Raw genomic sequence first — 27,889 nt, forward strand, 5'->3', positions numbered from 1 at the left:
AGACAAAAAGAATATAGTTTGTATGTGGAAATGTAAAATCCTCTATTTGTAGAATAAAGTTAATGGACTCAACTACTCGTTCCATGTACCTGAAAGACTCTGTAATAACTCAAAGTTCGGCATCCAAACAGGACTTCCGCCTCCCGTGTCTTGGTCGATCCAATTGGCAAGCTCTGCAACCATCGGCCAAGCACCCTCAAACTCTCCAACCGCTATGCCACCATCCTCAGACATTGAAAACTGATCATAAATACCATCTGCCGGACGCGCCGCGGTCTCATTCCCGCTGAGATCAGGATTCTGACCATTGAGGCTCTCCGCGGTACCAGATGCCTTCCCGGCTCTCATCTGGACCGATGCCATTTCTGCAAGACCAGACTCGTTATCTTGCAGCTTTTCCATGGCTGCATTGACCAGAACCTCGAAAGCATCTCGGTATTTGCGGACCCAAGGGGCCCTCTCCCCCATGACGAAGAGCACCAGAGAGCAAGCTCTAATGTCGTTTGACAGAGCCACCGACCAAAGTGTGTTGCCTTGCGTCCAAAGTCCATACAACAGGGTGACTCCAGCCACAAAGACTGTTTGAACTGCGATGAAGCTGTGGCCGTAGTCCAGTGTCTGATGCAGTCTCTTGTGTGCTTGACAAATATCGCCTGCTGCTCGCATGCATAATGCGTAGAACGGGTCCGCGGCTGATAAGATCGGCAAAAAGGGCTGGATCAAAAGTCGAAGTGCACGATTATACAGTAATAGAGCATAGTTGAGATCAGGATGTGCTGCTGGAATCCAGTCTGTCAGAGAATCCCGCCAAGTCTTGAGTCGCTGGTGTAGCCGGTCCAGTTTAGGTCGGAGTGCATCCAGAGTCTTGTCCGTGCGGTAGACTGAGTGATGGATCTTGGACTCGATTCTTCGAAGCTTGAATAGGACTAGTGCCAGTGTGATATCGTTTCCTAAAATAATTGAAGCAGATGGACTCCCGTTGATGATGGCACTCGGGAGCTCAACGTCAATCTGGTTATCGGCTATGCTCAGAGGCCGGCCTAGTGACACTGCTATTGTTCTCTCGAGAGAATAGACAGACCAGAATAGCCTGCGTCTTCTTTGGACGATAGCACCAGCAAGATTCTGTTCATGTGCCGCGCGATGCAAGCCCAAATCAATCGATGTTCTCATTGCTAGGCCAATCATGTACCATAGTCCATGGCTAGACGTTGACCGAAGATGGAACATGACTAGTAACGTCATGGCCTCTATGTTTTGCACAGTCCTCGACTCTCTAGCTGCTGAGATGTGCTGCAAAGCGGTGATGTAAAGAGCCTTGAAGAGAGATGTCAATGGTTTCAGTCACAAGGTATCGGGATGTTAAAAGGTCGTACCTCTGGAGATAATCCTGGTTCTCTTTGGGTCAGTTGCACCAAAGTTGCACCCATAGCGTACACAAGATACAGCTTAAAGATACCAAAACGTTCAACCCTCGTCAAAGTCTGTGCTGGTTTTGCAGCCAGGGTAAGTCTATCATTATGCAACTTCCACAACTCTTCAGGCTCAAGGAAGGGGTACTTGGAGTGCAGCTGTGACGTATAGGCTTTCAGCATCTGAGACCCCTGCACATCACTCGGAGGCTCCTTGACGCTATGGGCCAGGAGGTCTTCCACCGTGATGCATCTCGGACTAGGATTGATGCAATTAGCTTGGTTGCCGGTGGTGCCATCCTGTATGTCTGGCAACATCTTGTTCCACACAGTAGCTTGAACCATTTCGCCGAGGTTCAGAGCTAGAGATAACCCGGACGAGGGACCAACGTAGGCGGGCGCCTCGAAGTTTCCTAGCGAGACGTGCGCGACCACGTCGCTGAGGACATTCTTGTCTCGACCTGATGGAACCGAATAGTTGCTTGCGGTTTCCCTTGGAGTTGTGGATGCCTCCGGGGTAGGGACTTGAGCTAGCTTATTCTCCAAGAAGGCCACCCGTTCTTCTAGTGCCCGTGTGTATCTGCATCAGTCCTCAGTTCAAACTCTCTCCAAAGCCAGATGTGATAGAAATCCAATGCTAAGGTGTACTTACGCAATTGAAGGAGCCTCATCAGCGACATCTGCCTTGTCACACTGTGCTCCCGATTTACGGCAATTGGAGCATATGGGCAATTGATCGTCACACTTGAGCCTGAATTAGAGGGAGACGCTCGACCTACAGACTGTGGACTACATTGGGTACCTTTTGCTTACGACTTTTGCATCGCGTACACGCGGTCCTGCCCCTCTTCCTAGGATTCACAGGCACTGCCCCGGGCGTCACCAGGGGCGATGATACCGAGTTTTGAGTTTCGGACGTCATGTCCGCCGTCTGATGCCTAGGGTTGCTGTGCTGGAGACTCCGAACTGCCATTCGGAAGATAGGGGCGGAGATCCGATTTACATACAAGATGAATCCTCTGTATGTTGCCGATGTCGCCTGCATGCTGTTTCTTATTGTCGGAACTAATCCGTGTCGGGCTAGGGTCCTCGGATGTTGTCCGACAGTCGACGAGTCAACTCCGATCGGAGGCTCCGACTATCCCACTTTAGTCAACTGGCCGCTTTCGGCATTCAATGGTACCAAGAGGAGCTTTCCGTCTGACGCCTCGAGATCTCAATGACAATGTGTAGTCAGCAAATTGCAACTGACAACGCCAAGATGTTTGATTTTTGAAGTTACTTCGTGACACGCTTACTTCTTTAACGTTTCGATCAGGTTCCGTCTTCATCTTCGTGATCTATGCCCAACTACCTTTTGCTGTGTTCCTCTCTCTCTCTACCTCAATATTATGGAGCGTTAGCTACGCTGAAAACCAAGTTCGGCGGAAAGCCAAGGTAGCAGCTATTCACAATATGTGGTTCAACATTTCTTCAGATGTATTTTGGAATCGCTTATCGTGCTTTTATTGCAGAGTCAAACTAAAACTGTAGTAACTCGTAGCAAACGTGACAACTATCAATGAGCTATTTGACATTGTCCCGCGATATTTGCCTCATACACCCTTCGTCCACTCCCCGTTGGGCTTGTATGGAAAGTTGGCTCTCATGTGTTTGGCGATGTCCCGTCTCGTTGTGACCCAGACGCCTTCCTTCTCCGCAACGTACTTCATGAACTTCCTCAAAGCCTCCGATCTACCTGGTTTGCCGATAATGCGTGTATGCAAGGGGATGTTCATCAACTTTCCGCCCTCCCTGTACAAGCAATCAAAGGTATTCTTCAAATATTGCTCATATGTTTCCGCAACGGAGCTGCCAAAACCAGGCGACATGTGGAATTTCCCGTCGTTGCAATCGTAGTTGTACGGGATGAGGAGCATGCCTTCCCGCTTCTCCTCTGGCAAGTCCTTCTCCCATGGCAAATCGAGCCAGTAAGGAACATCGTCGTTATAACATTCTGAGGACCAAAGAAACTCTCCTCCAAGGCTCTTCCAAACTTCTGGGAACAATGAAGGGGTGTTGGGTGTGCCGCGGCCAAAGTAAGCGCCGACAGGCATTTCGCCCGATACTTCCTTCAGCATCAAAATGTTCTGCTTGATGTACTCCTTGTCCTCTTCAAGCGAGTAGTTCCAGATGTCTAGCCATCTGAGTCCATGACAAGCAATCTCGTGACCATCTCGGACCAGCGCCTTTGCAAAGGTCGGGTTGCGTTTGAGGGCGTACGCTACGGCGTAAGTAGTAAAGCTCCATCCAAACTCTTTGAAGAGGCGAATGAGGCGCCAAGAGGCTGAGCGACTTCCATACTCGAAGTCTTGTTCAGCGTTCAGGTACCTGGCGCCTTCTTTGTAGCCTCCTGATGCGCCTTTCTCCCACAAGTAAGGTTCCGAGAAAGGATCTCCGTCTAGCATGCTTCGCTCTCCGCCTTCCCTGAACTTGGTATTAGTAACAGCAGCAGTATCTCGGTGGCGTAACTGACTCATAGTTGAGAACGAATGAAACCGCGATCCGAGCACCATTTGGCCATTTCGGGTCGAAGCCTTCTTCGCCAAACCCTGAAGTATATCTTATTAGTTTTTGCAAGTATGCCAGGAATAACAAAAACCATACCCTCAAAATCTCGAGGTATTTGCAAGCTTTCTTCGACATGAACCATTTTGAAAAGAGCGGAGCAAACTCGATGTGTTGATGATGGACTTCAGTGATCGAAGAAAACAACCGATTGTACTGGATTTAGCCTGTACATGTACACCCTGGGATAAGAGTAGTTGATGAAAGAAGGATCTTCAAGGGTATATTCAAGAGTTACCACCAGCTCACGACATTGCTATCCGGCTTGAGTCTTAAGATGAGTTCGCCTAGGTAGGCCTATCGGACGTTATCGCGATATCCTAGATATCAAGCGGGGTAATCCTGATGGTGGGGAGATCCTTCTTGAGATAAGGTGATGGTGGCTGGGTAATGACCAAGCTGCAATGTGTCGCCGGTTCGTTCTCTCCGATCGCATCTTTATTGGTTTCGGACGCCCGAAGACGCTAAGACCAAAGTTGACAATTAATGCTGATAGCGATAGATATTTTAGTCAATGGTCCCAATGTCGAGGGCTTACTTATCTATGCATGCACCATTTACATGCGATAAAAACCGGGCTCGATCATCCTAACTTTGACGAATTATTAGATAAGCAGCAAGGAGCAAACGACGACGTCCATCTAAATTTCATCTCATTGTCCACCCTATCTCTTGTCTTTCTTGGTCCTCTCGCATTGACAATATGTCTGTCTTCTCACTGGATGTAGAGAAGGCGAACCCAGTGACCGCGCAGGTCTTGGATGATACCTTACGCGAACTTGGTGTTTCGATCAAACCAGAGGAGAAAGATGAATACCAAAGGCTTCTAGCCGTGTTCCACGAGTCTGTTGTGGGTCTCATTTCACTCCCCGGTAAGCTCGTGACTGATGGTCTTCGTGGAAAATACCCTAACAATCCAAATTCCAGACTACGTGCCTCTCGTAGATGAAGAGAGATTTCCAAGAAAGGAAGTACGATTTCCAGATGCCACGGAAAACCCTTTGGGTGCTTGGGCTTGGAGATGCCGGGTTGAGGACAAGACCAAAAGCGGGGGCTTACTCGCAGGCAAAACGATAGCCATCAAAGACAACATAGCGGTCAAGGGCGTCCCCATGCTTTTAGGAACCGACTTTGTAAAGGATTATGTTCCAGTACGTCGAAAATACTGAATTACTGCCTTTAGTCACCACGCTAATCTTGTCAGAACACCGATGCAACGTGTGTTACAAGACTTCTAGAGGCCGGTGCAATCATCGCCGGGAAGTCCGTATGCGAGAACATGTGTCATTCTGCCACAAGCAGCTCCTCCTCTACCGGGCATGTTCATAATCCCTATGCAAAGGGCTACAGCAGTGGCGGCAGCTCAAGTGGCTCAGGAGCGTTAGTTGCCAACGGAGACGTAGATATGGCTCTCGGCGCTGATCAAGGCGGTTCGATCCGTGTCCCCGCCGGATGGTGTGGACTGTACGGCCTAAAGCCGACATTTGGACTTGTTCCCTACACTGCCTGCGGCTCAAATGAGCCAACCAACGATCATGTCGGGCCCATGACACGAACATTACTCGACAATGCATTGATGCTTCAAGTCATTGCTGGAAACGACAACATCGACGACAGATCATTTGCAGCACCGAGCCAAGGCAGCGTTCCCAAGTATTATGACAATTTGATTAAACTCGCAAACCCAAAAGATCTGTCAGGGGTCAAGGTCGGTATTCTGGTTGAAGGTATGAATCAACCGTCCGTGGAACCTCGCGTCAAAGCTTGCGTTGAGGCTGCGATTGAGGGCCTTCGCAATCTTGGAGCCACCGTGGAAGAAGTCTCGGTTCCGTTTCATTCAAAGGGGGCAGCTGTTTGGACTGCCATCAGCAAGAGCGGAGGTTACCTGGCGAAGAGAAACCTCGCCTTCGGCAGAAGGGGCCACATTATGATTGACCTGACGGAAAAATTCCAGACCCTCACACAGGAGCAATGGGACAACGCCTACGTCTCGTCCAAGAATATCTACCTCAATGGGGTCTACGCACAGGCGGCGTTTCCAGGGTTGCTCGGCAAGGCAACGAATCTCAGTAGAAAGTTACGAGATGACTACGACAACGCGCTGCAGAGGTTTGACGTTTTGATCACGCCAAACCTACCCTACGTTGCCAACTCCCACACTCCATACGATGCATCGCCGTTGGAGAAGATTGGAAAACAGGTCGGGCTCACTGCAAACACCGCGCCATTCAACCAATCAGGCCACCCGGTTCTAGCTATGCCCATTGGCATGCTTCCGATAGAAGAGGGGTCTCTGAAAGGTTCGGGAACAAAGTTGCCCGTGAGCATGCAGGTTATTGGCAAATGGTGGCATGAAGAGGATGTTTACCGGGTCGCGTATGCTTGGAGCCTAGAATACGACTGGAAAACAAGATGATGAAATGATGCCATACAACAGGGAAAGTAGCAATTAGATGATTCCAGGCCTTGTACGTGTACATCTAGTCAATACTGGGTCGAAAGACCGCCTGTGAAGCTGTCGTGAGAAGCCTACGGAAGAATTGCCGTCACACTCTAGTAAGGTATCATATCATCGGCAACACGTTAGCCAGGACAGTGCAGCTAATAGACACAGCTGCTTTTGCCTATTTTGTCAAGTGCCCGGGAATAAAGAAAAATAGAAAACCTAATGAGCGATTGACTCAGCTCGGGTCTTATTGCTCCGAAACTCGGAGCTGCCACCGAACTATGCGTCCAGCGGGCGCAAACACGAAGCAACAGTGTCACAATGAGAATTGCAACAGCGAATCATCGGACCGGCCGCCCTTAGTCTCAGGGACATATGGTGTAAGAGGTTCTCGCGGCATTACGTTATGTGACGCTCCGTTTGTAGACGGACCCGAGTCCGGCCCTTGGAGGCCTCGATCCCGGCCGACCTCGGGGCTTGAGACTTCGGCCTTCTTGCCGAGCGCCGCTAGACCGGCGCGGAAAAGAGAGGGGTTGAAGAAGCCAAAGTGCCTGGTGAGCCCCCCACGCCCCGGCCCCGGCCAGATTTCCACCCAGACTCAGGCTCTGCATCCCGGATGTTGGCAATTGAGATGCTAGATAAGACAATCGCAACGTCAGTGGAACTCCCGAGGGCGGCCCTTGTCCAATATCAAAGCCTGATTCCAACCCGAAGTGGAGGTGACAGTCGCAAAAGTTGCAGATTTTCCCCGCTGCGGAGACGCTCCGCTCGCACACAAGTCCAAAGACCAGGGGTCCAATGAAACATTTTGTTGGTGTCGGTGGCTTTTTTTACAAAGGCCATGGATGATGTCTTTGGAGGTGTTTCGGAGGTGATAGTCCAGTGCCCGACCTCGGAATATGAGCCCGAGGTGGGTATGCGGTAGAGAATTTTCTGACACCCTTTTGGTACGCTCTTGATGGTTTATATACAAAGCTTTGCCCCCTTCTCAAAGAACGATAAAAATTCAGGATTGGTTATTCTCGTTTCGGTGGACACATTTTCTTGGCAATCCCTGTCGCTTTCTCCTGCCAACTGTTCGCTCTCATCAACTATCTAGTTGAATTTCAGGTTGTCAATACAGCTCATGCACCACTGCTATCTCTATTCTATGTCTGAGTCGTCGTCATCATCAGCATCATCATCATCATGTCTGAACACACACTGTCAGAGGTGCCCACGAGGAAGGACGAGTTGCCTCCGGACCTGCTGGCCTTGAGAACATCCAACGCCGAGAAGGGCGTCAACATCATTGCTCAAACGCCCAGCCGACCGTACTCGTACCGTGAAGATGAGACAGTCTACGACCGCTTTACACCCGGTCGCAAGAGGCTCATCACCGCCATTGTGTCATTTGGTGGCCTTGGCATCAACCTGGCATCACTGCTCGTGCTGTCAGCCCTGCCGGAGGTGGCGACGGCGTTCAACACAACTGGGACTGTCATCAACTTCACCAATGCCCTATTCCTGTTAATGATGGGGATTGGCGTTTTATTCTGGGGTCCGTTAAGTCAAGTCTACGGGAGAAAATGGGTAAGCACAGCCACCTTTGTACATCCCAGCATCATGTATCATACTAGTAGTCACAGTCAGCTCTTAATCAGCCAACTTGGGTTGCCTTCTCGACTTGCATTTGAACTAAACGTCCTAGATTTTCGTCATATCTACAGTGTTGTTCTGCGCGTTCTCATTAGCGACAGCGGTATCCCCCAACCTGCCAGCTTTCTTCATCTTCCGGTCAATCACTGCTTTCGCCGGAACATCATTCCTCATCGTTGGATCTGCCTGTCTTAGTGATATATATCGCCCGACTGAACGTGGCACGGCATTGGGATGGTTTCTTGGCGGCACCCTGTGAGTCTCGACATTGTTATGCTCAGAAACTCCCCTACCCATCACGACTTTGTGATTCATTCCGAAGGTTCATGGCTGATAGAATCTCAAACAGCATTGGACCTGCTCTTGGCCCCTTCATTGGAGGCGTCATTGTCACATACTCCAGCTGGGAATCTCTTTTCTGGTTCCAGGGCGCTCTCGGTGGCGCTGCAATGGTTTTGGCAGTCGCTTTCCTTCCAGAAACGAGTCATGGGAAGTGGTCCGAGGAGCTGGAGGGATTGACGGTCAAGGAAAAATGCGGTCAGATATGGGAGTGGGCCAATCCATTCAGGGTCATTAGTCTGTTCCGATATCCTAAGATCCTCATTGTGGTGAGTCTCCCTCACCCTTTCATTACCAACGAACCTTTTAGGTGTTCGCCCGACCGATGACGGTAAACCAACGGCAGTCCTAGTGGATGTGTCCTTAGCTACGGCGGTAAGGCCCTTCACCATTATGCATCATCAGCTGACTATATACTCAGGGTGTCGCCGCGTCGTCAGTCTTATGGAACATGCAGGTTCTTTTGACGCCAGTTCGTTACGTTATCAACCCAAGATTCCACCTGACTTCGCCTCTGCAATCGGGATTTTTCTTCCTGGCACCCGGAGCGGGATACCTCGTCGGTACTTTTTTTGGCGGCCGATATGCCGACTGGACCGTGAAGAAGTGGATTGCGAAGAGAGGGAGGCGTATCCCCGAAGATCGCCTGCGAAGTGCTTTTATTGCTCTGGGCGTTGCCATACCAGCTACCACCATCATCTATGGATGGGCAATCGACAAGGCCAAGGGTGGAATCCCTCTCCCCGTGATCTGCATGTTTTTGCAGGGTGTCGCACAGATGGTCTGCTTCCCTTGTCTTAACAGTTACTGTCTAGATGTTTTTAGAGAGAGGGCAGCCGAAGTCATGGGTAAGCACACAGATATTTCCTTCGCCTCCCTGTTGATGCGGTCGCTGACATTGTCTACTCAGCTGGCAACTACTTCATCAGATACACTTTTGCGGCCATCGGCACGGCGGTAGTGCTTCCCGGCATTCAGGGCATTGGTGTGGGTTGGTTCTCCACTGTGAGTGCTCTCTTCGTTGCGGTTTCGAGTGCTGCTGTGTGTGGTATTGTCATCTTTGGTACGAGACAGAAGAAGGCGGAAGAAAAGTCAGAACGCGTCTGAAGGTATGGAAAGTTGAAGGAGGACAACTTAATCAAGCTAAGTCCTCTGTTTCTGTTTCACCGATATACCGAGCAATTTTTCCCGTAGTTTGTAGACTTCATTCGTATTGCTTCACGATCTCAAGACCTGAATAGCTCGCAACGTACTGCTCCCGTTGCCATTCTCAAATTCGTGAGTACGTGGATTGCCGAGGTGATGTGAGGATTAATGTTTCGACGTTGGGAATTTGAAAATCCGTTTCCCGCAGTAAGCGGTTTCAATTCTCGCTGTGCAATACAGAAACACAGACAAAGACTTATCGCAGATCTGGCACGGGCCATAGTCAAGATATCTCCGGTACAATAAGTCGTTGGCTCTCTGGATCTGACCGAATTGCAATAATTCTAGTGAAATTTTGACAGCGCTTTGTCACTTGGGGACACTGGTGTCGAGTCAAGGGCGCAGGCCAAATGTGGACCTTGACCAGCTGTAACCAATGAGCTTGCTCCCGTATGATAAGCTTTGACATCAAGGGCGCTGTAGTCAGGGCGACGCTTTTCCTTTTACAGCCGCTCAAAGACTCAACCCGACGCGGCTCACCGCGCCCTGCGAGTGGGAATTTAGAGTTCCAGCGACGTGTCTTTCAAAACCATCGATTTTGAAGACATTCGCCTAGGATCAAGTGAAGATGACGTCAGGCCTGCGATTCTTGAGACAAGTACAAAAGGGAATTGAGGCCAGGCCTCTAAGTTGCATGAGACTCAACCCGGGCATCCTAACAGATCTAACATCGTGTTGGAGCACCAATCGCGCCGCACATACGCGCCTCAGCACGCTACACAACAACTCGATTCACTTCAGATTCTTTTCATCCTCAACTCCATCAACTATGACAGGGTCACAGGATTCCCAAAACCGCGCTCGTCCAGCGGCCACCCTCAGGCCAGCCTCTCTCAACGATACCAAAGCGATCTCTGAACTTGGCGCCCATGTCTTCTCCCTCACATTTGGCCACTCCGTAGAGCCACACGAACTCAAAACATTCCTAGATGAGGCTTACAGCCTAGAAGCTATCCAAAAAGACCTCAGCGACCCCAACAAAGACACAATTGTCGCAGTTGATCCAACCGGGGACCTCCTCGGCTTTGCCATGCTCACGCGAGGCTCTTCGGACCCATGCATCACACATCTGGACGGCACCGTGGAACTGCAAAGGATATACATGTATCCCAAGGCACAAGGCAGCGGAGCTGCAAAGCTCTTGGCAGACCACTTAGAAAACATTGCTAGAGAGCAAGGGTTCAGGCACATCTGGTTGGGCGTCTGGGAGGAGAACCTTCGAGCGCAAAAGGCATACGAGAAGTGGGGGTACAAAGAATGCGGAACCCACGACTTTGCAGTTGGTTCGGTGATTCAAACTGATAATATTATGATGAAGAAGCTTTAATTGAGCCGCTTGACGGACCCAACACAGGCTGAGTGCCTGAAATGTAACGGAAGAATCGGAGCAGCTGTAGCACAGCCTGAGGCGTCTGCCCCTAGCCATACTACTGGGTTTCATTTAAAGTGTCGGATTGGAACTACAACTCGACCCATGAGTCAGATAGGCTGCAAGGGCCATTTCTATGGATTATATTAATAGACTAATAATAGGCAGCCAGCCCGCTGGCAGAACCTTTTCCTTTTTACAGAAAACCCCATCCTCTACTTGGCAGCTTAGGTAAGCCGAAGAATGCGAGTGATGATCTGGCCCCGGAGACGGATTTTGGTGCGTTTTCCGCCAGGGTTGGTGATACGGAGGTTATTGATGGAGGGGTTGCTAAATGTGATCCTGGTAGTTCGTCCGTCAAGAAAGGCATTGGTGCGGGCGCCAAAGTTGAAAGAGATATGTGGGTTTGCAGTAGAGCGGCGGTCCGGTCCAACGCCGAGGGGGTGGGGCGGGCTGTAGTTGAAGGCTCCCTGGGCGAAGCCAGGACCAGAGGTCGCGACGCGGCCGAACCCGGATAGATTTGCATCGCTCTCGAGGAAGACGGGTGCCTCGCCCACGCCCACGCGGTTGACGTCGGTGTGGGCGTTAGTGATGGTGCCCTCGATCAGGGCGGTCTCAGCGGCCGCGTCGCCAGTGAGGGCTGCCTCGACGGAGACATCAAGGGTCGCAACGACTTTCGCAGCCTCACGAATCTCTATAGTAAACGCAAACAGAGCAAGCCCGCCGAAGACCAAATTGGCCTGGGCAGCGGCGACGAATAGCGCAAGAGGAAGAAGGGAGAACTTCATTCTTGCGAGTTTCGTCAAGAAGAAAGCAGGGTCGAGTGCAGGGTTGTAGGTATGCTTTGAGCGGTGAGTAGTGAATGGTGTTGTTGACTGTGCTTGAATGGACGCACATGCCACCACGGGACAGATATTGAGCCTTTATATTCATCCCATGGCCGAGTTGGCCAAGATCAGTTGCTTGGCCTTACTTAGTCCGGAACCGTCGGGTGCTCCAGTACGGCTGAGTTTCTAGATACTACGGAGGTGCCGTACAATGGTTTCTACTAGCCTGCCAAGAAAATGGATGCCAATACAGGTACTTATGCTTATCAGAGTCGGGATTATCTAAGCAGCCTCCGCATGAAATTTTGAACGGCACCTCCGAACAAAACTTTCTTTTGATTAAGGTAATATAGTTCGTCAGGGGTATGATTGTTCCTGGCAGCAAGGTCCGAGCCCCTAAACCAAGAAATGCCAGATGAACACACAAACCTAATCTCGGAGATCGTAAGAACGCATTCCTATAAAGAACACAAGCCTTTGAACTTGGTCAGACACCGGATCATCCGGAAGACAAAAGTTCCCTTCCTTCCACGGGAATCGTCCTTATAATAAATAACGGAAACGAGATTAAGAATACATGTCGACGACATTCTGCCCTCAGGCGCCCACCGTATATTGCGAGTTCATGTTCTTTAGAAAAGTCGGCATGACTCATGGAACCTATTTGTGAAATTAATGGTAATTTCACAAACTTATTGCTGAAGTTTACCGGTGCCCTTCTAGGGCTTTAGCGGATCGTCTCGTAGTATGGGAGGATACGGAGAGTAGAGTAACAGAATTATAATCTACGAAGAAGACTTTACGACTCATGCCATAAACGTCCCTAAAACCAAACACAGCTTTTTTAAGAAAATTGAAATTCCGCAAATCGTAAACAAAACTTATCCTATTAATAGGAAGATTTATTTTTCTTATGTTGGAAAGGGGCGGTACTTGACCTATATGACTGATTGAGGGATGTTAAGAGCCATCTTGTACGTCTTGATAGAAGAGGCTTCAAGGGGTAATAAAGAAATTATCGATATGAGAATAGATAAAAGCATAACTTTTTTTGAAGAAGGAGATAAACAATATTAATATAATTCATCATTTTGAGCCTTCCATTAAGGCGCAACTATATTTAGCTAGCCTTTGATATGCTTATTCTTTTAACTAGTTTTGATAGTGCCTTATAACCAATGTAACGGTTGCACGACCACTCCCCAACGAGCCACCAGGATCACGAGTCTTCCAGGCTTTTGGCCACTACTTGTGTTGAAGTCTCAGGTGTAAAAAGAACGTTCCAGCTGGTCTCTATAGTATTTTGCCAGTAGAAGTGATGAAATAGTGGTGGCCCAAAGAATTTCAAAAAGGTAGCAAAATGTTCTGCCGAGGTTCTTTTCCTGCCGATTGGATTGTTGAATGGGCCATTTGACTATCAGATGTTCGACAGCTGCAAGTAAAGCTTTATCCCCCGCGTGCAGCGAAGGTTTTTAGATAAAAAGAGCCGGTCGAGTCGATCAGAATGTGTCTTGATCTGGGATGAAGGAGAAGCCGGCGTCAAATGGCGGACGATGGAAAGTCAAGGAGCGCCAGCGAAAGTTCAAGGGGCTTGGGGCTTCTTATCTACAGCGAGATTGAGGGTAGACATGCGGTAGTCATGGTTGTTATTGAAATCAAATCCATGGCGCAAGGACTTAGACTTTGCCGCAGACTTCCCAAAGAATGCGTGGAATGAAGGACCGCAAGCCGAGGCCAATCACTTTACAGCACATCGTCTCTTCCTATTGTGCTCCTAATCACGCCTCTAGTTATCTCTAATCCTATTAGCAGAGAATAACCGCCATAACGTCCAGAAATATGATCGGCTCTTGCTCTGCTGTGCTACGTTGCGTATAGTCTCGTTCGCGAGAACCACATGGACCTCAAAACGTCCTTCGACTCTTGTTTCCAAATTAAACCCGGCTTTAAGCTTTTTCGGTTAACGACGATAACTACATATTAAACCTATTTACTTGTGTTTTGAATTTGCCCATTACTGAGCTTCACGTACCTACAGGCACCAATGACAAACCTAGGTATTGCAAACCTAGGTAGGTATTGCAAACCTATGTAAGCAACAAAGATATATGAACTCGAAAATTAAAAGCCACGGCCCACATCAGTACAAGGGCTTAGATTTCTTGTCTACATGAGACAAAATCTCTATACGTACGTGGGAAGAGTGTCAAAATAATCTCTAAGGTTTACTGTTGCCGAACGTGCAAAATAGCGTTGAAACTGTCCTATGATAGACGTGTACAATTGCAGTAATATCTCCAGCTTGCCATCTCCCCTGGAATAAAACTAACCAAAGAAAAAATAAGATAGAAATAGAGTAGATAGACATACAACCTAATCGACATTTATCATCCCAGGCTCATGGCCACCGTCGCCTCTGGCGCGTAAAGCCTCTCGCCTCTTCCTCGCCATCTCCAAACGCTCCTCCCACTCCTCCTCCGTGGCCGGGTACCCCTCCCCCATCTCAGGGTCCCACGGCATCTGTTCCCCAGACCCAACGCCGCCCTGACGAATGACATCTGTTCCCCAGAGACCAGACACCCAGAATTTCGTATCCCTCGGCAGCATTGGCGCTTGGCAGCCCCAATTATCGCCATCCCAGAGCGCTGTCTCGGCGATGAGGATCTCCTCTTGCAAGGTTAGAAGCCACTCGTGAATGGCACACACGGCCTCGCCGATGGTGACATAGGGCTTCTCCTGAGCCTCAATAGATAGGTCCGGTTCCTGAGTCATGTATAGGTAGGGCTGAGGCTTGCACTTCTCGTCGTGGCAGTAGAACTTAGTAACGCCCGCGCGCTTAGCCTCTTCGACCTCAGCCCAATCGAATTCATGCAGCTCCGTCATCCTTCCGGTAACATCACGGAAGTCGTCAAAAATACCGACGGATAACGTGATGTGGGAAAGAAGGGGGTAGGTGGCTGGTAGCGAGGCTATAGGGTGGAATGTCTTAGAACCGTCCGGATTCTCGGTGACGAAAGGTTGCCGGTTTTTGAACGCCTCGCCTACAGCTGTGCTATCGAGGACGGTAATCTCGTTAAGGGGTCCGAAGATTGGCCAGACTAGGAGCAGGGCTTCAGGGCAGTCGAAGGCAGCGGACTGAAATTTGCTCCAGAAGTTTTCGGACAGCTCTTTGGACCGGGGGATCACCGTACGTTCGGTGATGTCTATTGGCGAGTAGACGACATCGAAACGGTCCTCTTTTGTGGGAGACATTACAAGCCTTGCGACGGTTCTGAAATACAAACGAAAGTTTTAACCATTCCTTTAAAAAGGGGAGGAAAGGATTGTTGAGGTGGATGTCGAAGAGGGAGGGGCGGCAATTGGCGAGTATTTATACACCTTGCCATACCATACCCACAGATCGTTCATAGCGGCGTAGCAATCACAATTAATTAGATGGTTATTGCTTGGGCTGGAACTGGATGTGTCCATGGATGTCGACTATTGACCCCACTCTTAGATCTATGCACATATTTCTACTGGACATTCACAGCCAACTGCTGCACCCGTTTCCGCACCACCGTCTGCATGGTCCCGTTGAGCAGCTGGAATTCGGTAGACTGGGTGTCGTTGCCAGATAGCAGTTCCTCCACGGTGACGTTGTTGGCCCAGTTCATGAACTCAAAAATGCCAAAATCCATATTCGCCGCCGAGCGGCGCCTCCGCCCGGGCCGTGGCGTGATCTTCTTGTCCACCCTCTCGACGCCGCCGTCATTGATGAGCACGCGTGCAGCGGGCTCCGAGAAGCCACCGTTGGACAGCCGCAGGAAGAACAGACCCGCCTTGCTCGCCCTCACATCCTTCGCCGTGTCGGTCTTCTCCTTCGGAAGCCGGTTGATCTTGAGGATGCTCATGCGCAGCTGATTGTGGATGAGGCCCTGCCAGTTCTGCTCGCCGGCTACGCCCATGCACTCGCCAATGGGCGCGCACCGCGTGAGCGCTACGTCGCCGCCGCCGTTGATGCCTGAGCCGCCCTCGACCCAAGATGCGGGTGGGAACTCGTCGCAGCTGTACCTCAGTCCTGAGGGAACAGCCGCGCTGCCGTCAGCCGGCTGATAGCTCTTAATGATCTGTTCGCCTGGAACGAGGGGATATTCAAGCTCCGTGTGGTGCCACTCACCCTGGCGAGCGGTGAGCTTGGAGCGCATGGGAATCGGCTGGTCTTTTTCGGGGCACGAGTGGAAGAACTTCCACTGCTTGGATTTGTCGGAGGAGGTCTTGCTGCTCGGGCAAGCGTAGGACCGCCGACCTTTGGTCTCTTCATCGGAGCGTGTCTTCTCAAAGTCATAGGTGAAGGCAGTGGGCCAGTTGCGGTCTTGGCCCGCCGGCGTGTTGAAGTAGTTGCGTGCGTTCTGGCAGATGGCGGGCATCCAGTAACAGTTATAGTCCAGCCAGACCGCCTTGGTGCCGAACCCGACGACGTCCAGCCACGCACCGGAGTTGAGTGGTCGCCACTTGGGGGTTGGATTGCCGTTAGTACTGGCGTGCCACGTCCATTTCTGGTTGAATTGGGCTTCGGCTGGCGCGAGGAAACATGCGGCTGCAAGGAAGAAGATTATGGCCTGTGAGAACATGGCGCAATGCTTTTGCAGTATGAGGGGCGAAGCAGGCGAACTTCTAAGAGATGATCTTCTAATTATAACTGGACGTGGAAGGTAATGGCCGCAAAAAGAGTGGACAGGCAAGCGATGCCTTCGAAGCTAGGGATGCTTGATGAGCGGCTGAGCCTCGGAGAACATGATAACAATTTGTTCATGAAGACTTATATAAGAGTTGCCAGGACGAGGACGTATGAGGTTTGATCCATGGGCCAAACATGACAGCTTCCTCAACTTGAACTCATCCCCATGCCAGCTTCCTAGTCGGGCGAATAGCTTCTTTCGGATGAACGAAAGCAAATATGCAAAAAATCAGTCTGTAGATACTGCCAACAATGTGACAGAAAAGAGGCCCATGGTTCATTTCGTGTTCCTGTATTTGCCTCTTCTGCTGTCCCTGGCCTGTCTAACGCGATGAGGCACTTCTGGCCGTTGGCCATGTGTGAATAAGATGGAAGGTGATCGTACGTCTAAACATCGTATGTCTAATGTCGTACCAACCGACAGAACCAACGGGAACCAAACGAACCTTTGCACTCTTTGGCTCACGCTAATGAACTCCACATATAACATAGCCGAAAGACAGAACCAACAGCCAAGGTTATGCAGTATGCCCCAACCCCGGGAACTACCTAAAATCAGCATGGCCGTGCCGTCTTGAGTCAGACGAGACGGGTTATGCCGACCAGCCTGGACAGCATGGGCGCGCAGCATGGATGTCCCAACATCTCTCGTCCAATTCACGAATGTCGTCTTGCAGCAGGGAGTCTAGAGTATGGACCGATTCGTAGAACCGGTAGCGGGGCGCTTGTATTCGTCTCATCGTCAATCTCGTCTACCTCCATTCCTTTTCTCACCATTTGGTGCTTCCACTTTTGGCTAAAAGGACTTGCAGACTACTGGAAGATACAGATTAGTGATCCAAATGGCTCCTATCTTGACTTAAAGCTGAGATATCCTCGCTTCTTCTGTTCCCTTGAGTTAACAAGCAGTAGCCGAATAACTTCACGCATTCCATGACTTATAACGCCAACAACATGCATTACTCCTCGACGCTGAAAGCATTCCTCCTCCCGGCACTGGCCCTTATACCCTATTACGCTGTTGCAGACGACTGCCAGCCCATTACCTGGAAACGAAGCGCTCAGGGGGACATCACATGTCGTTACGAGACGGAGACTTCTGCCGATATCAGCGCTGCCTCGTGCGCGATGTACGCGGCCATTTATGGCATTGACACTGATACGTTCTTGTCTCTGAACCCTGAGATCGATAGCGCCTGCTCCAACATCCAGCCCAACACCAAGTACTGTGTCAAGGGCTGTGAGTCTCTCTCCATAGCCTTCTTCTTCTCGTCGTTGGCATGCTCATGGTGCAAATTCAGGGATCCAGGCCACGCAGGCCTCAGACGACGGCCTATGTGGTATCGCTCACGGCAACCATACCTGCTCAGACACCGTCGCGCCATGCTGCAATATCCAGACCGGTCGCTGCAGCAGCTCCAGGTGAGAAACGTTCTCTCTCGGAGATAGTCCGCGACTGATAAGGGACTCCACTCTCGTCTTATTAGCGAAGACTGCACCACCCCAATTTGCGACCTGCGCTTTTCCACCCAGTGTATTACAGACAGTGCAGGAAGCATTAGTAGTACTGAAGCTGTTACGAGCTCTTCTTCCTCCTCCTGCTGCAACACCAAGGGCCTCTGCGGAGACGGTTTGGACTTCTGCGGTACCGACGTCTGCGCGTCCGGTAACTGCACAATCAACATCGTCGAAATCCCGAAAATGCCCGGGGTAACCGTGGTCCCCTGGCAGAAGGGCAACACGCCTGACGGAACCTGCGGCGGTTCCGGCGGCTACACGTGCGACGTCCTCTTTGGGAACTGCTGCGGCGCCCACGGCGTCTGCGGGAGTGACGAGGGGGCCTGTGGCCAGGGTTGGTGAGTCTTGTCTGATTGGTGTGCAAGAGATAGCTAGACTTTGGCTAACCTCGGGGATTTTTCACCTAGCCAACCTCGGTTCGGGCAATGTTCTTGATGGGACGTTGATGCGCCTGACACCTTCCTCTGCTCGGTATTGTCGCATAGGGCCGATAGGGCCCGTTGGTTGTCTGGACATGTTAAGAATTCTACTGCGCCGCAGGTATGTCAGGTAGATTGTGGGACTTTGGGGAGTCGTTGTTGAGTGGGTGAGTGGAAATGTAATAAACGTTGTCAGGGGTCTTGGGTCAGAGACCGCTCAGGGTTAGTTAGCAAAGGCACCGCAGGCTCCGGCCCCAAACTCTTAGTTCCAAAGGTTAAACGAGATAAGCTTAGCTGCCCCGCCGCATGGATCCCAACCCAGGGTCAGATTGCTTAGCGCCAACGAGAAAGTCCTGGTCTCCATTTGGCAGTTGACAACACTCTGCTTGACTTTGACGGCAAGCAGCAAAGACGTTTCGTGGATAATTTCCCTCATACTGCCATCGGATTCTTCCAGAGTCTGACAAAGGTGCTTACGCGGTTGCTGACGTGGATGATCCATGGTTGCCAGACATCTGTTGTGGACCCGGAGCTCTTGGAGTCTCTTGATGCCATTTACATTTTGGTACTTGATCCCGGAACTGATCCACGTCCAACGAGACGATACCTGCTGCGAATCAGATTTGGAACCAAAACACTGAGTAGGTACTAGGTAGTCTTCAAAGTGGTGCGATTTCTGACGTGACTGCTGAAAGAAGTCCCAGTAAGCTTGCCTATACCTTACGGTCAGGAGCTAGAACGGCCGTTCCAAAATGACGGCCCACGGAGTAACAGTCTCAGATCTCGTGTTGGTGCTAAGTGGAGGCCCTTTTCATATGCCTGTAATTCATTGAAGAGCTTCGGCCAAAGGATCGGCTCGGAGCGAAGCCATTTCTTTGGTTGGTTGGCTAACTAGATCAAGGTATGGTGACCCAACGGAACACATCTCTGAAAGGGACTTTTGAGACTATCACCTCCCGACCGCGTGCTGCCGAGGGGTGGAAATCAGTGGATATTGGTATGTCAATTAGAATCAGGCGGGGACATGCCGTGATTCAGGACAAAAGTACTCAGTTGGTGTTCTAGTTTAAATCGGTCCTTGGTTCCTATCTTTTGTATTGCACTGTCCATGAGTTCGAGCCCCTGTGTCAAATCATACGGGGAGAAAACGCCATGAAGCTTCTTCTTTCGCTCCTCGTCGCCTGTGTCTGGCTGACGTCGGTGGACGCCAAAGCTGTGTTTGCTCATTTTATGGTAAGACGAGACCAAAGCACAGATCCGAAATCAGCTGCGAGTGGCCTCGAAACAGAGACTGACGATTGACAGGTCGGCAACACGGAGCACTACACAGAAGCAGACTTCAGCAGGGAAGTCTCTTTGGCGCAAGAGGCCCACATTGACGGCTTCGCGCTCAACTTCGCCTATGGCGAAAAGACTAACGGCCTGTCCATCCCTAAGGTTTTCTCCGCGGCTAATAGCCGTGGTTTCAAGCTCTTCTTTTCTTTCGACTACGCCGGTAACGGCAGCTGGCCTCAGGATGATGTAATCGCACTTATACAAAAGTACTCGTCACAGGCATCTTACTTCCTTCACGAGGGCTCAAAGCCGCTTGTGTCTAACTTTGAAGGCCCCAAGGCGGCGGATGACTGGCACCTGATTAAGGAGCAGACCAACTGCTTCTTTATGCCGTCCTGGTCTTCCCTCGGCGCGAAGAAAGCCCTGCGTCCCGGTGTGGCTGATGGCCTGTTCAGCTGGGCGGCCTGGCCCGAGGGACCGAACTCCATGGACACGGTTATCGACTCGTCATACGTTGAGTTTCTTGCTGGAAAGCCGTACATGATGCCTGTTAGCCCGTGGTTCTACACGAACCTTCCCGGCTATAACAAGAACTGGCTCTGGCGGGGTGATAACCTGTGGTACGACCGTTGGACAAACGTCTTCGTCATGCAGCCCCTTTACGTCCAGATTATCTCGTGGAATGACTTTGGGGAGTCCCACTACATTGGGCCACTGAACGACAATGCCTACGTCGCGTTCGAAGTTGGCAATGCACCTTTCAACTACGTTAAGGATATGCCCCACGACGGTTGGAGGCTTTTCCTCCCATACTTCATCGACATGTACAAGAACGACATCGCGACTATCACCCAGGAAGGAGTTGTGGCTTGGTACAGACGGACTCCAGGCTCTGCCTGCGCCGCCGGTGGCACTGTCGGCAACACTGCGGCCCAACTGCAGCTGGAGATGCCCGCTACCGAGTTGGCCCAAGATATGGTTTTTGTCTCCGCGCTCCTGACCAAGACCCGTCAGCTGTCGGTCACCATCGGAGGCAAGCAATCGTTGAATTCGTGGAATTTCATCCCGCCTAACGGCATCGGCGTCTTTCACGCGGCGGTGCCATTCAACGGGAGGACCGGAGTGGTCAAGGTCGAGCTGCTCGACAACGGGAACTCCGAGCTAGTTGTCAGCGGCGCGTCAATCACCGGCAGCTGCCCCGACGGCATCCAGAACTGGAACGCCTGGGTGGGAAGCAGCTCCAAATCCGTCAGTCCTACAACGCCGACCAAGAAGGTTTCTGAGCTCCAGTGCCAGAAGGGCTGGGCCAAGGACTCTCATAACCTCCTCTGTACCTACACCTGCATGCACAACTACTGTCCACCGGGTCCCTGCACGTGTAGCTGGCTGGGAGTGGGCGCGAAGTTCTCCGAGGATCCCGTCAGTCTAAAGGGTTATCCCGGTCCAGGCATGACCTGCGACTACCTGGGTCTTTGCAGCTTCACCTGCGACCACGGATTCTGCCCTGCTCCATATTGCTATGCAGACGAAAGTCTGATAGGGAAGTGTGTTATCCCCGTCGACCCTCCCGAATCAGAGGATGAGGACGATGATGATTCCAGCAACGACGGGCTCATCTGGATCGACCCCTCGATCTGGGATGAGGAGCACCCCCAAGTGACTTGCCAACCGCCCTGCACGCTCGTCCTACCTCCCTGGACGAAGCTTCCGACTACCACGATTGAATACCCGATCATTACCATAGACGGAAAGACAACGACGTTTCCGCCAGTGACAGTCAGCGAGTACGAGCTCTCTACCGTCGTTGTCAAGTCTCAGTCCACCATCACGCCGATCATCAGTTCCACCAAATCTTGGAAGCCAATTACCTACACTGAGAACGGAACACCGAGGACTGCCAAGCCGACAGAACCGGTCCCCCCTCCACCGGGTCCGACGCCACCGCCTCCGCCACCTTTCCTGTATCCCGTTCCTATCCCTGTCATCACCGGGCCGCCAGGTCCTGTGGTTGACCGCTGTGCCTTCGCTGCTCTGGGATGCCCTCCTCCCGTAAATGATGACGGCGACGACGAGAATGCCTATGAGCCACAAGATGGAGACGACGACGATGGTAACGACGAGGATATCGTCTGTGTCATTGGTGGTGGCAGTGACGGTAGCGGCGGAGGTGACAACGAAGGCGATGGCGGCAGCGGAGGAAGCAACCCGCCCCTCGACTTGCCTGACGCGTCCAAGAACGAAAAACATTGCTACAATAAGGGCATGGTGGTCGGTCGTGACGCCTTGGATGACGCGTCGGAGACGTTCTGCCAGTGGCTAGAGGACCATTACGGGAAGAAGAGCTTGGGACCCGGCTCGTTCATCGAGATGCCCCTCAATTATACTGCGATCATTCCATTCCAGGTATTAGTTTCAGTCGAGGTAAAGGCTAGCTGTGCATGGCCAGTGAACAAGTCAGAGTGCCGGAAGTACACCCTCGTCCCTATTGACAGTTGCGATTGTAGCGGGACGAGCTTTAAGTATGGAGGAAATGTTGAGAATAACTGCGTTAAGTTCCGTGTTGACCCCGGCTGGATTGAGTAATAGGACATTTGAGGACTTTCAGGTACAATATGTGTATTAAGTTAACATTACTCTGAGATTTCATGAAGTGTAGGACCAACCTCCCACTCCATCGGTCACTACTACCTCTCTGTACCTTAGTTTCACCAAGATCGATTTTACAGTGATTAATCTGTTCAAAGCAGGATTTAAGTAATTTTTTTTCTCCTGCATCTGCACTATATATGGAGGCAGACAGAGTCCGATGACTGATTAAAGTAGGCGCGCTTTGCCTTTGCAAATGGAAGCTTTGTTGGACAATCAAATGAACGAAGAATATAAGAAAAGAAAGTTTATAGTGGATGAAATCTTATAAGAAGAGTACAGTACAACTAGAACCTACCTGACTTAGCGGCGAAGAGCAAATACTAATCCTCTAGAAGGGTCAGTGTTGCAAGCAGGTCAGGGCAAACATCTGTTGGTCATGTTGCAGTGGGTTCAGCAGGGGTTGGGGCCCTCTCACGCGCCAAATTATATTCACCACCCAATCAACGAGTGATGGACTAGTGGAATTCGAGCATGACACAGAATGAATCATACCGAACCTCGATCGGGTACCCATGTCGTCCCACGGCTCTAGCGTCTTATATGTGCGGGTAATAAACATGCACCATCTTTGTCGAAGGTACATATCTGTACGCCCAGTTGCTTCTTTTCAGGGCGACAAGCAGACATCTGAATTTGCCAAAGACCGTTACGGCTGGCTCTAACAAAACGACATTGAGTGATGGCAACGAGCACCAGCACTGGGAAACGTTGCAGGGTCGACACAACCCGCAGAATATTCCCTCAATCACCATCTACTGAGCCCATCATCTCCAAACTCTCGATACTCGATTCGACGGTGGCCCGTTTCACGCCCACCGCTGCAATATGGCTCTACGACAAGCCAACAACATCACAGCTTTTCCACGCTGAATTTTTCGAGACACTCAGTCATGCACTCAGTCAAACCCTGGGCGACTACCCGCATTTTGCAGGCCAACTCCAGTGGGCTACACCAGAGCAGGTCAAAGACGACGCAGTTCCGCGACACCTTGGGCGGCTAGTTGTGGTACACGGCTCTACCAAAGATCCCGGGGTTGAGCTCTCCATCGCCACTCACGACGCGAGGCTCAGCGAAATAGTTCCCAGTCGAAGCGAGAGGGCGACGACGTTGAAAGAATGGAACGCCTTCAATTTCCAGCAAAGCGAGTTCCTACCAAAAACCAATATTGCACTGATGTCTCTGAATGCCATCGAGGGGTTGCCCGCCATGGCCGTTCAATTGACATCTTTCAAGTGCGGAGGCTTCGGCATCAGCGCAATGATCTCGCATCCGCTTGCAGATGCTGTCTGTTTGATGAACTTTATGTACTCGTGGGCAACACGGTCAAAGATACTCCTGGGGAATGTTTCTGCATCCGCTGATCTGGGACTATTCAAACCAGTCATTGATCCCGCCCGACTTGATCGAGTTGCGGGCGTCACACCCGGAACCTCCGCGGATAGAGAAACAGTTGCAAAGGCTCGCGCGCTACCGATGCACCGATTCAACTGGTGGGCTGAAGACGCACCAGGATATCCTCAAGGTGTCAGACCAGCTTCACTAGCCACCATGCCGCCGCCCGAAGACTTTGATACGACAGAACTAAGCCCGTCAACATACCCGCCCTGGCCAACTTGGGACATGGGCGCACCAGTCGACCACGTTCAAATACGATTCACAGCAGCCGAGTTGACGCGGATGAAGGAGGCTGCGCAAGCGAGTTTGCCAGAGGAGATTAAATCGCTCCGAGTTTCCAGACTTGATGCCGTCTTGGCTCACGTCTGGACTCTATTGAACCGCGCACGCGGCCATGAAGGGAAACACGAAAGCGCATATCTAAACATCACCTTAGGCCTTCGACAACGTGTCGATCCACCCCTGCCCGAAGCCTTTGTTGGGTCTCCTCTCCTCATTGGATACGTCGAGAAGACCGCCAGCGAAGCTAGTTCATTCCAGCTTGGACCGATTGCCGGCGCAGTCCGGCAGATGATGTCTCGGTTCACGCCAGATGCGGTGGCAGCTTACATCCACGACGCCGCACATGAGCTCAGCCCTCAACGCATATGGCAAGGCTTCTTGGGGACTCACCACACCCTCGTGACATCCTGGGTGCGGGCCAAGACCTACGAACTTGACTTCCTTGGTGCGAACGAGTTGGCCCGGTATGTTCAGGGCGTAATGCCAAAGATTGATGGCTTGGTTCAGATCATGGACGTCGCCGACACGGGTGACTTTGATGTCAGTATTTGTATGCAACGAGGTGCCATGAGCCAGTTGTTGCAGGACAATTCACTCCGTCAATATGCAAGCTAGGATTGGACTTTTGGAGGATTTCGTTAAATGGTGTACAGAGACTTGATAGGAGGAGACTTTCACCGCCGGTGTAGTGCAAAAAAGCTTCAGATATCAATGGAACAAAGAAAAGAAGAATTAAAAAAAAAGATGTAATACGATTCAATCGCGGACGGGAATTGAGCCCGACGTGGCTGGGTGGTGTTAGACGAAGCGATCGGTATGTTTGTTGGAGTTACATGGACTTACGGGTCGAACCCACAACCTTGAGATTAAGAGTCTCACGCTCTACCGATTGAGCTAGCCGGGCAGGCTATTAGAAGTGTGTGATTGTAGGTGAGTCCATTGAGCGACCAAGACGCAAGAGATTGAGTCGTGAGTTGTGCGTGGATCATTGAGGGCTGAGCCATCTCCAGACTCCACCCGCAATATGACTAGCCGTTTCCACACTTCGGGCTTGAGAGTCAGCGTCCTACTAAGTATATGGAAGCATCTTGATGACCAGAAGCCAGCCAAGAGGTGATGTATGCACGAGCTCAGTACAGCAAGAAAAAACAGAGAGATCATGCTGATACAATTGATATCAATTCGGATTCGCAATCAGGTGATTGGCTAACCTGGTGAACTCATTTGATAACTTCGACGCTATGATTGGTAACTCAGCCTACGGTACCTCTGTGTGAAATCAAAGCATATTCGGTTGAGGGGACAGTCTTGAAATAGGAGGTGCTCGCCTAAATGACTTTGCAAATTGACAAGTACTAACACTCCACCACCAAGGCAAGTACAGATCGCTACCGAGGTGGTATCACAACTATCTCTATTGGGCAGATACTAAACAAACCTAGATAGAAAGACCTTCTATCCATAGGCCAGCCAAACATCTGAAATATCCCAAGACAACAATTAGATTGCTTGCTGCAGAGACCCCACAAACTCGGCAGATCAAAACGCGCCCTTTTCGTTGGAATTGCCGGAATCAAGCTCGGTAGTAACATGTCGTCGCCTCAAGTTGCCAGCCTCGTCGTGCACGTCGTCCCATGCAGCGAGGTCTGCCTTGGGCACGCGTACCAGACGATGCGTGTTGGCACCATTTGTATCGACTTCGACAATCTCCGTGCGGATCTCGTATCCCATCCAGCGAGGGAGCAGATACATCCAAAAGACGTAGTACAAAATACAGAGAATGATGCTGGTGAAAAGGAAACAGGTCAGCAAAATCTTATTTTTTCCCCTTTTTGTATCCATAGTTGGACTCGATGAAATCGCAAAAGAGCCAGAGGTAGAGAGGGGTGTGTACTCACATCCCGATACCCACGACGCAGTACGTCGCGTACCAGAAGCTGACGTCTCCTGCGTACGGACCGCCCTTTGGCGGCCACCACGGCATCGCCAGCACAAACACCTGGACGGCGAGGAAGAAGATGACGACAAAGTCCCAGGCGCGGAACTCTGAGCGGCTGATGCCGGAGCGCTGGCGACGGCGTCTGAGGACAAAGACGCCAAAGGTCATGGCGAAATTGAATATCGCGGTGGGATAGCTGCCCAGATCGACGACTAGGATGGGAAATTAGGAGACAAATTCATTAAAGTAGTATGGGATTCCGCAAATCCCGGCGATTGGGGCCGTACCGAAAGCGAATGCGTCGCCAGCAGGCGGCGCAACAATCATGATGAAGGTCATTATCCACTTCAACAAGTACGGACCCAAGGGGGTTCCAAAGGGCTTGGTAGAGACCCAAAAGTTGGTGAATGGGAGAACACCTTGTCTGGAAATCCAAACCAAATTAGCAAACACACTCAGCGAGGACCAGGTTGACTGAATGATAATACGAACCGGCCAATCTCACGAATCATGCGAGAAGATCCAATCAGCACAGCCAACAAGTTTCCAAAGGCACTCAACAAGACCAAAAAGTTGAGCACATTGGCCGCGGCCTTACTCCCGCCAAAGAGCTTGGAGAAGAAGACGGAGGCCGCAATCTCGCTGGCCCCCTTAAACTCGGACTTTGGCACGGCGGCAAAGTAGGCAATGTTGCAGAGGATGTAGAGGATGGCGACCGTCAGCAGCGAGACGATGCCGTTCTTCTTGAGCGTGGGGATCGGGTTCTTGATCTCGTTGGTCATGTTGAAGGCATTGTAGTAACCCGCGTACGAGAAGATGATGCTGACGAGGGCGTTGGACAGGTCATTTCCGTTGCTCGTGGTGCCCTCAAAAGCGTTGCGGAAGTTGGCTTTTGGGTCAGGGATGTGCTTGATGTTGCCACCAAGGACTACGAGGCCTGCGATGGAGATGCTGCGGGACGCAGAGTTAGTTCTATAAAGACTTTCCAATTTGGTTGTTGTACGGTACTAACAAGACGAGGGTGAGAAGCTTGAGGACGCCGATGAAGTTGACGAGCCAGAGGGAGTATCTGTTGTGTGCCAGGACGCAGATAACGGCGAGGGTGTAAGCCGCAATCGCGACGGCTCGCATCTGCCACTCTGACGGCGTGATATCGGCCATTCTCCACAGGTATCGAGACAGAACTGGCACGCTGTCAGTGATTGCCTCGCGACTCCACGTTGAATGTGCTCCATATGATGACTAAGTACTCACCGACCGCATTACTACTGCTGAACGACAGAATCACAGACTGGACCGCAAAAGCAACGGGGAAGAAGTGCTTCGGGCGGGGATACTGCTGTTCCAAGTAGACGACTTCCGAACCACTTCGATTGGGGAAGTAGCTGGCCAATTCGAGATAGACGCTGAACCCAGCCGAGGCCATGAGGAATCCAATCACCCAGTAGATCAAGGCGAGGCCGATGGAGCCAGTTCTGTTGAGGATACTAGCAGCTAGGCCACGGTAAAAGTCAGCACCTAGGTGACAATCACGGAAAGGGTCCCCCCCGGGCTGACGTACGAGTAGAAAAGACACCAGTTCCGATCATCATGTTGACGTTGAGGAAGATGACGGCTATCCAATTGACGTGGTATCCCAACGGCGAGTCGGATTCGACGGGGGCACCGACAGCCTCCTGGTACGAGGGCTTGGAGCCGTTGCCTCCCTTGGCTCTAGTATACGCGAGGTTGCCATCGTGAATGATGGAAGGCTCAGAGTCGCTGGCCTCGGGGTCGACGCGGACGGTCGAGTCGGCGCCACCCGACTTCTCGCTCGGGAAGAGCCTCGAAAAGACCATTGTCGATTA

At 51.2% G+C, this 27,889-nt stretch overlaps 12 protein-coding genes across 12 annotated transcripts; 6 read left to right on the forward strand and 6 right to left on the reverse strand.

Annotated features, from left to right (window-relative positions):
• Positions 1-72: 72 nt before the first annotated feature.
• Positions 73-2,385, reverse strand: CORC01_01738 (uncharacterized protein; the record flags this gene model as incomplete). Its single annotated transcript, XM_022613392.1, has 4 exons — positions 73-1,317; positions 1,377-1,992; positions 2,065-2,105; positions 2,206-2,385. The coding sequence occupies 4 exons, from the start codon at positions 2,383-2,385 to the stop codon at positions 73-75; spliced, it is 2,082 nt and encodes a 693-aa protein (XP_022480118.1).
• A 622-nt stretch (positions 2,386-3,007) lies between these two features.
• On the reverse strand, positions 3,008-4,104 carry CORC01_01739 (chitin deacetylase 1; the record flags this gene model as incomplete). Its single annotated transcript, XM_022613393.1, has 3 exons — positions 3,008-3,878; positions 3,928-4,003; positions 4,059-4,104. The coding sequence occupies 3 exons, from the start codon at positions 4,102-4,104 to the stop codon at positions 3,008-3,010; spliced, it is 993 nt and encodes a 330-aa protein (XP_022480119.1).
• Positions 4,105-4,722: 618 nt separating this feature from the next.
• CORC01_01740 (amidase) lies at positions 4,723-6,435 on the forward strand (the record flags this gene model as incomplete). Its single annotated transcript, XM_022613394.1, has 3 exons — positions 4,723-4,891; positions 4,947-5,170; positions 5,224-6,435. The coding sequence occupies 3 exons, from the start codon at positions 4,723-4,725 to the stop codon at positions 6,433-6,435; spliced, it is 1,605 nt and encodes a 534-aa protein (XP_022480120.1).
• Positions 6,436-7,653: 1,218 nt separating this feature from the next.
• Positions 7,654-9,549, forward strand: CORC01_01741 (major facilitator superfamily transporter; the record flags this gene model as incomplete). Its single annotated transcript, XM_022613395.1, has 5 exons — positions 7,654-8,037; positions 8,156-8,358; positions 8,453-8,711; positions 8,864-9,290; positions 9,353-9,549. The coding sequence occupies 5 exons, from the start codon at positions 7,654-7,656 to the stop codon at positions 9,547-9,549; spliced, it is 1,470 nt and encodes a 489-aa protein (XP_022480121.1).
• Positions 9,550-10,417: 868 nt separating this feature from the next.
• CORC01_01742 (acetyltransferase) lies at positions 10,418-10,975 on the forward strand (the record flags this gene model as incomplete). Its single annotated transcript, XM_022613396.1, has 1 exon — positions 10,418-10,975. One exon carries the CDS (start codon positions 10,418-10,420, stop codon positions 10,973-10,975), a length of 558 nt encoding a protein of 185 aa, XP_022480122.1.
• A 269-nt stretch (positions 10,976-11,244) lies between these two features.
• CORC01_01743 (uncharacterized protein) lies at positions 11,245-11,805 on the reverse strand (the record flags this gene model as incomplete). Its single annotated transcript, XM_022613397.1, has 1 exon — positions 11,245-11,805. One exon carries the CDS (start codon positions 11,803-11,805, stop codon positions 11,245-11,247), a length of 561 nt encoding a protein of 186 aa, XP_022480123.1.
• A 2,412-nt stretch (positions 11,806-14,217) lies between these two features.
• On the reverse strand, positions 14,218-15,096 carry CORC01_01744 (uncharacterized protein; the record flags this gene model as incomplete). The annotated part of the gene is made up of 1 exon (XM_022613398.1): positions 14,218-15,096. The coding sequence occupies one exon, from the start codon at positions 15,094-15,096 to the stop codon at positions 14,218-14,220; it is 879 nt and encodes a 292-aa protein (XP_022480124.1).
• A 263-nt stretch (positions 15,097-15,359) lies between these two features.
• On the reverse strand, positions 15,360-16,457 carry CORC01_01745 (uncharacterized protein; the record flags this gene model as incomplete). Its single annotated transcript, XM_022613399.1, has 1 exon — positions 15,360-16,457. One exon carries the CDS (start codon positions 16,455-16,457, stop codon positions 15,360-15,362), a length of 1,098 nt encoding a protein of 365 aa, XP_022480125.1.
• A 1,061-nt stretch (positions 16,458-17,518) lies between these two features.
• CORC01_01746 (uncharacterized protein) lies at positions 17,519-18,424 on the forward strand (the record flags this gene model as incomplete). Its single annotated transcript, XM_022613400.1, has 3 exons — positions 17,519-17,804; positions 17,866-17,986; positions 18,052-18,424. 3 exons carry the CDS (start codon positions 17,519-17,521, stop codon positions 18,422-18,424), a joined length of 780 nt encoding a protein of 259 aa, XP_022480126.1.
• Positions 18,425-19,653: 1,229 nt separating this feature from the next.
• On the forward strand, positions 19,654-22,295 carry CORC01_01747 (glucan endo-1,3-alpha-glucosidase agn1; the record flags this gene model as incomplete). The annotated part of the gene is made up of 4 exons (XM_022613401.1): positions 19,654-19,734; positions 19,807-21,744; positions 22,036-22,197; positions 22,281-22,295. The coding sequence occupies 4 exons, from the start codon at positions 19,654-19,656 to the stop codon at positions 22,293-22,295; spliced, it is 2,196 nt and encodes a 731-aa protein (XP_022480127.1).
• An 809-nt stretch (positions 22,296-23,104) lies between these two features.
• CORC01_01748 (transferase) lies at positions 23,105-24,718 on the forward strand (the record flags this gene model as incomplete). The annotated part of the gene is made up of 1 exon (XM_022613402.1): positions 23,105-24,718. The coding sequence occupies one exon, from the start codon at positions 23,105-23,107 to the stop codon at positions 24,716-24,718; it is 1,614 nt and encodes a 537-aa protein (XP_022480128.1).
• A 924-nt stretch (positions 24,719-25,642) lies between these two features.
• CORC01_01749 (high-affinity methionine permease) lies at positions 25,643-27,880 on the reverse strand (the record flags this gene model as incomplete). Its single annotated transcript, XM_022613403.1, has 7 exons — positions 25,643-25,889; positions 26,002-26,254; positions 26,330-26,466; positions 26,535-26,993; positions 27,055-27,226; positions 27,297-27,536; positions 27,604-27,880. The coding sequence occupies 7 exons, from the start codon at positions 27,878-27,880 to the stop codon at positions 25,643-25,645; spliced, it is 1,785 nt and encodes a 594-aa protein (XP_022480129.1).
• Positions 27,881-27,889: the final 9 nt, after the last annotated feature.

This window comes from Colletotrichum orchidophilum, assembly GCF_001831195.1.
Source record: "Colletotrichum orchidophilum strain IMI 309357 chromosome Unknown Scaffold_9.1, whole genome shotgun sequence".
Lineage (NCBI taxonomy): Eukaryota > Fungi > Ascomycota > Sordariomycetes > Glomerellales > Glomerellaceae > Colletotrichum > Colletotrichum orchidophilum.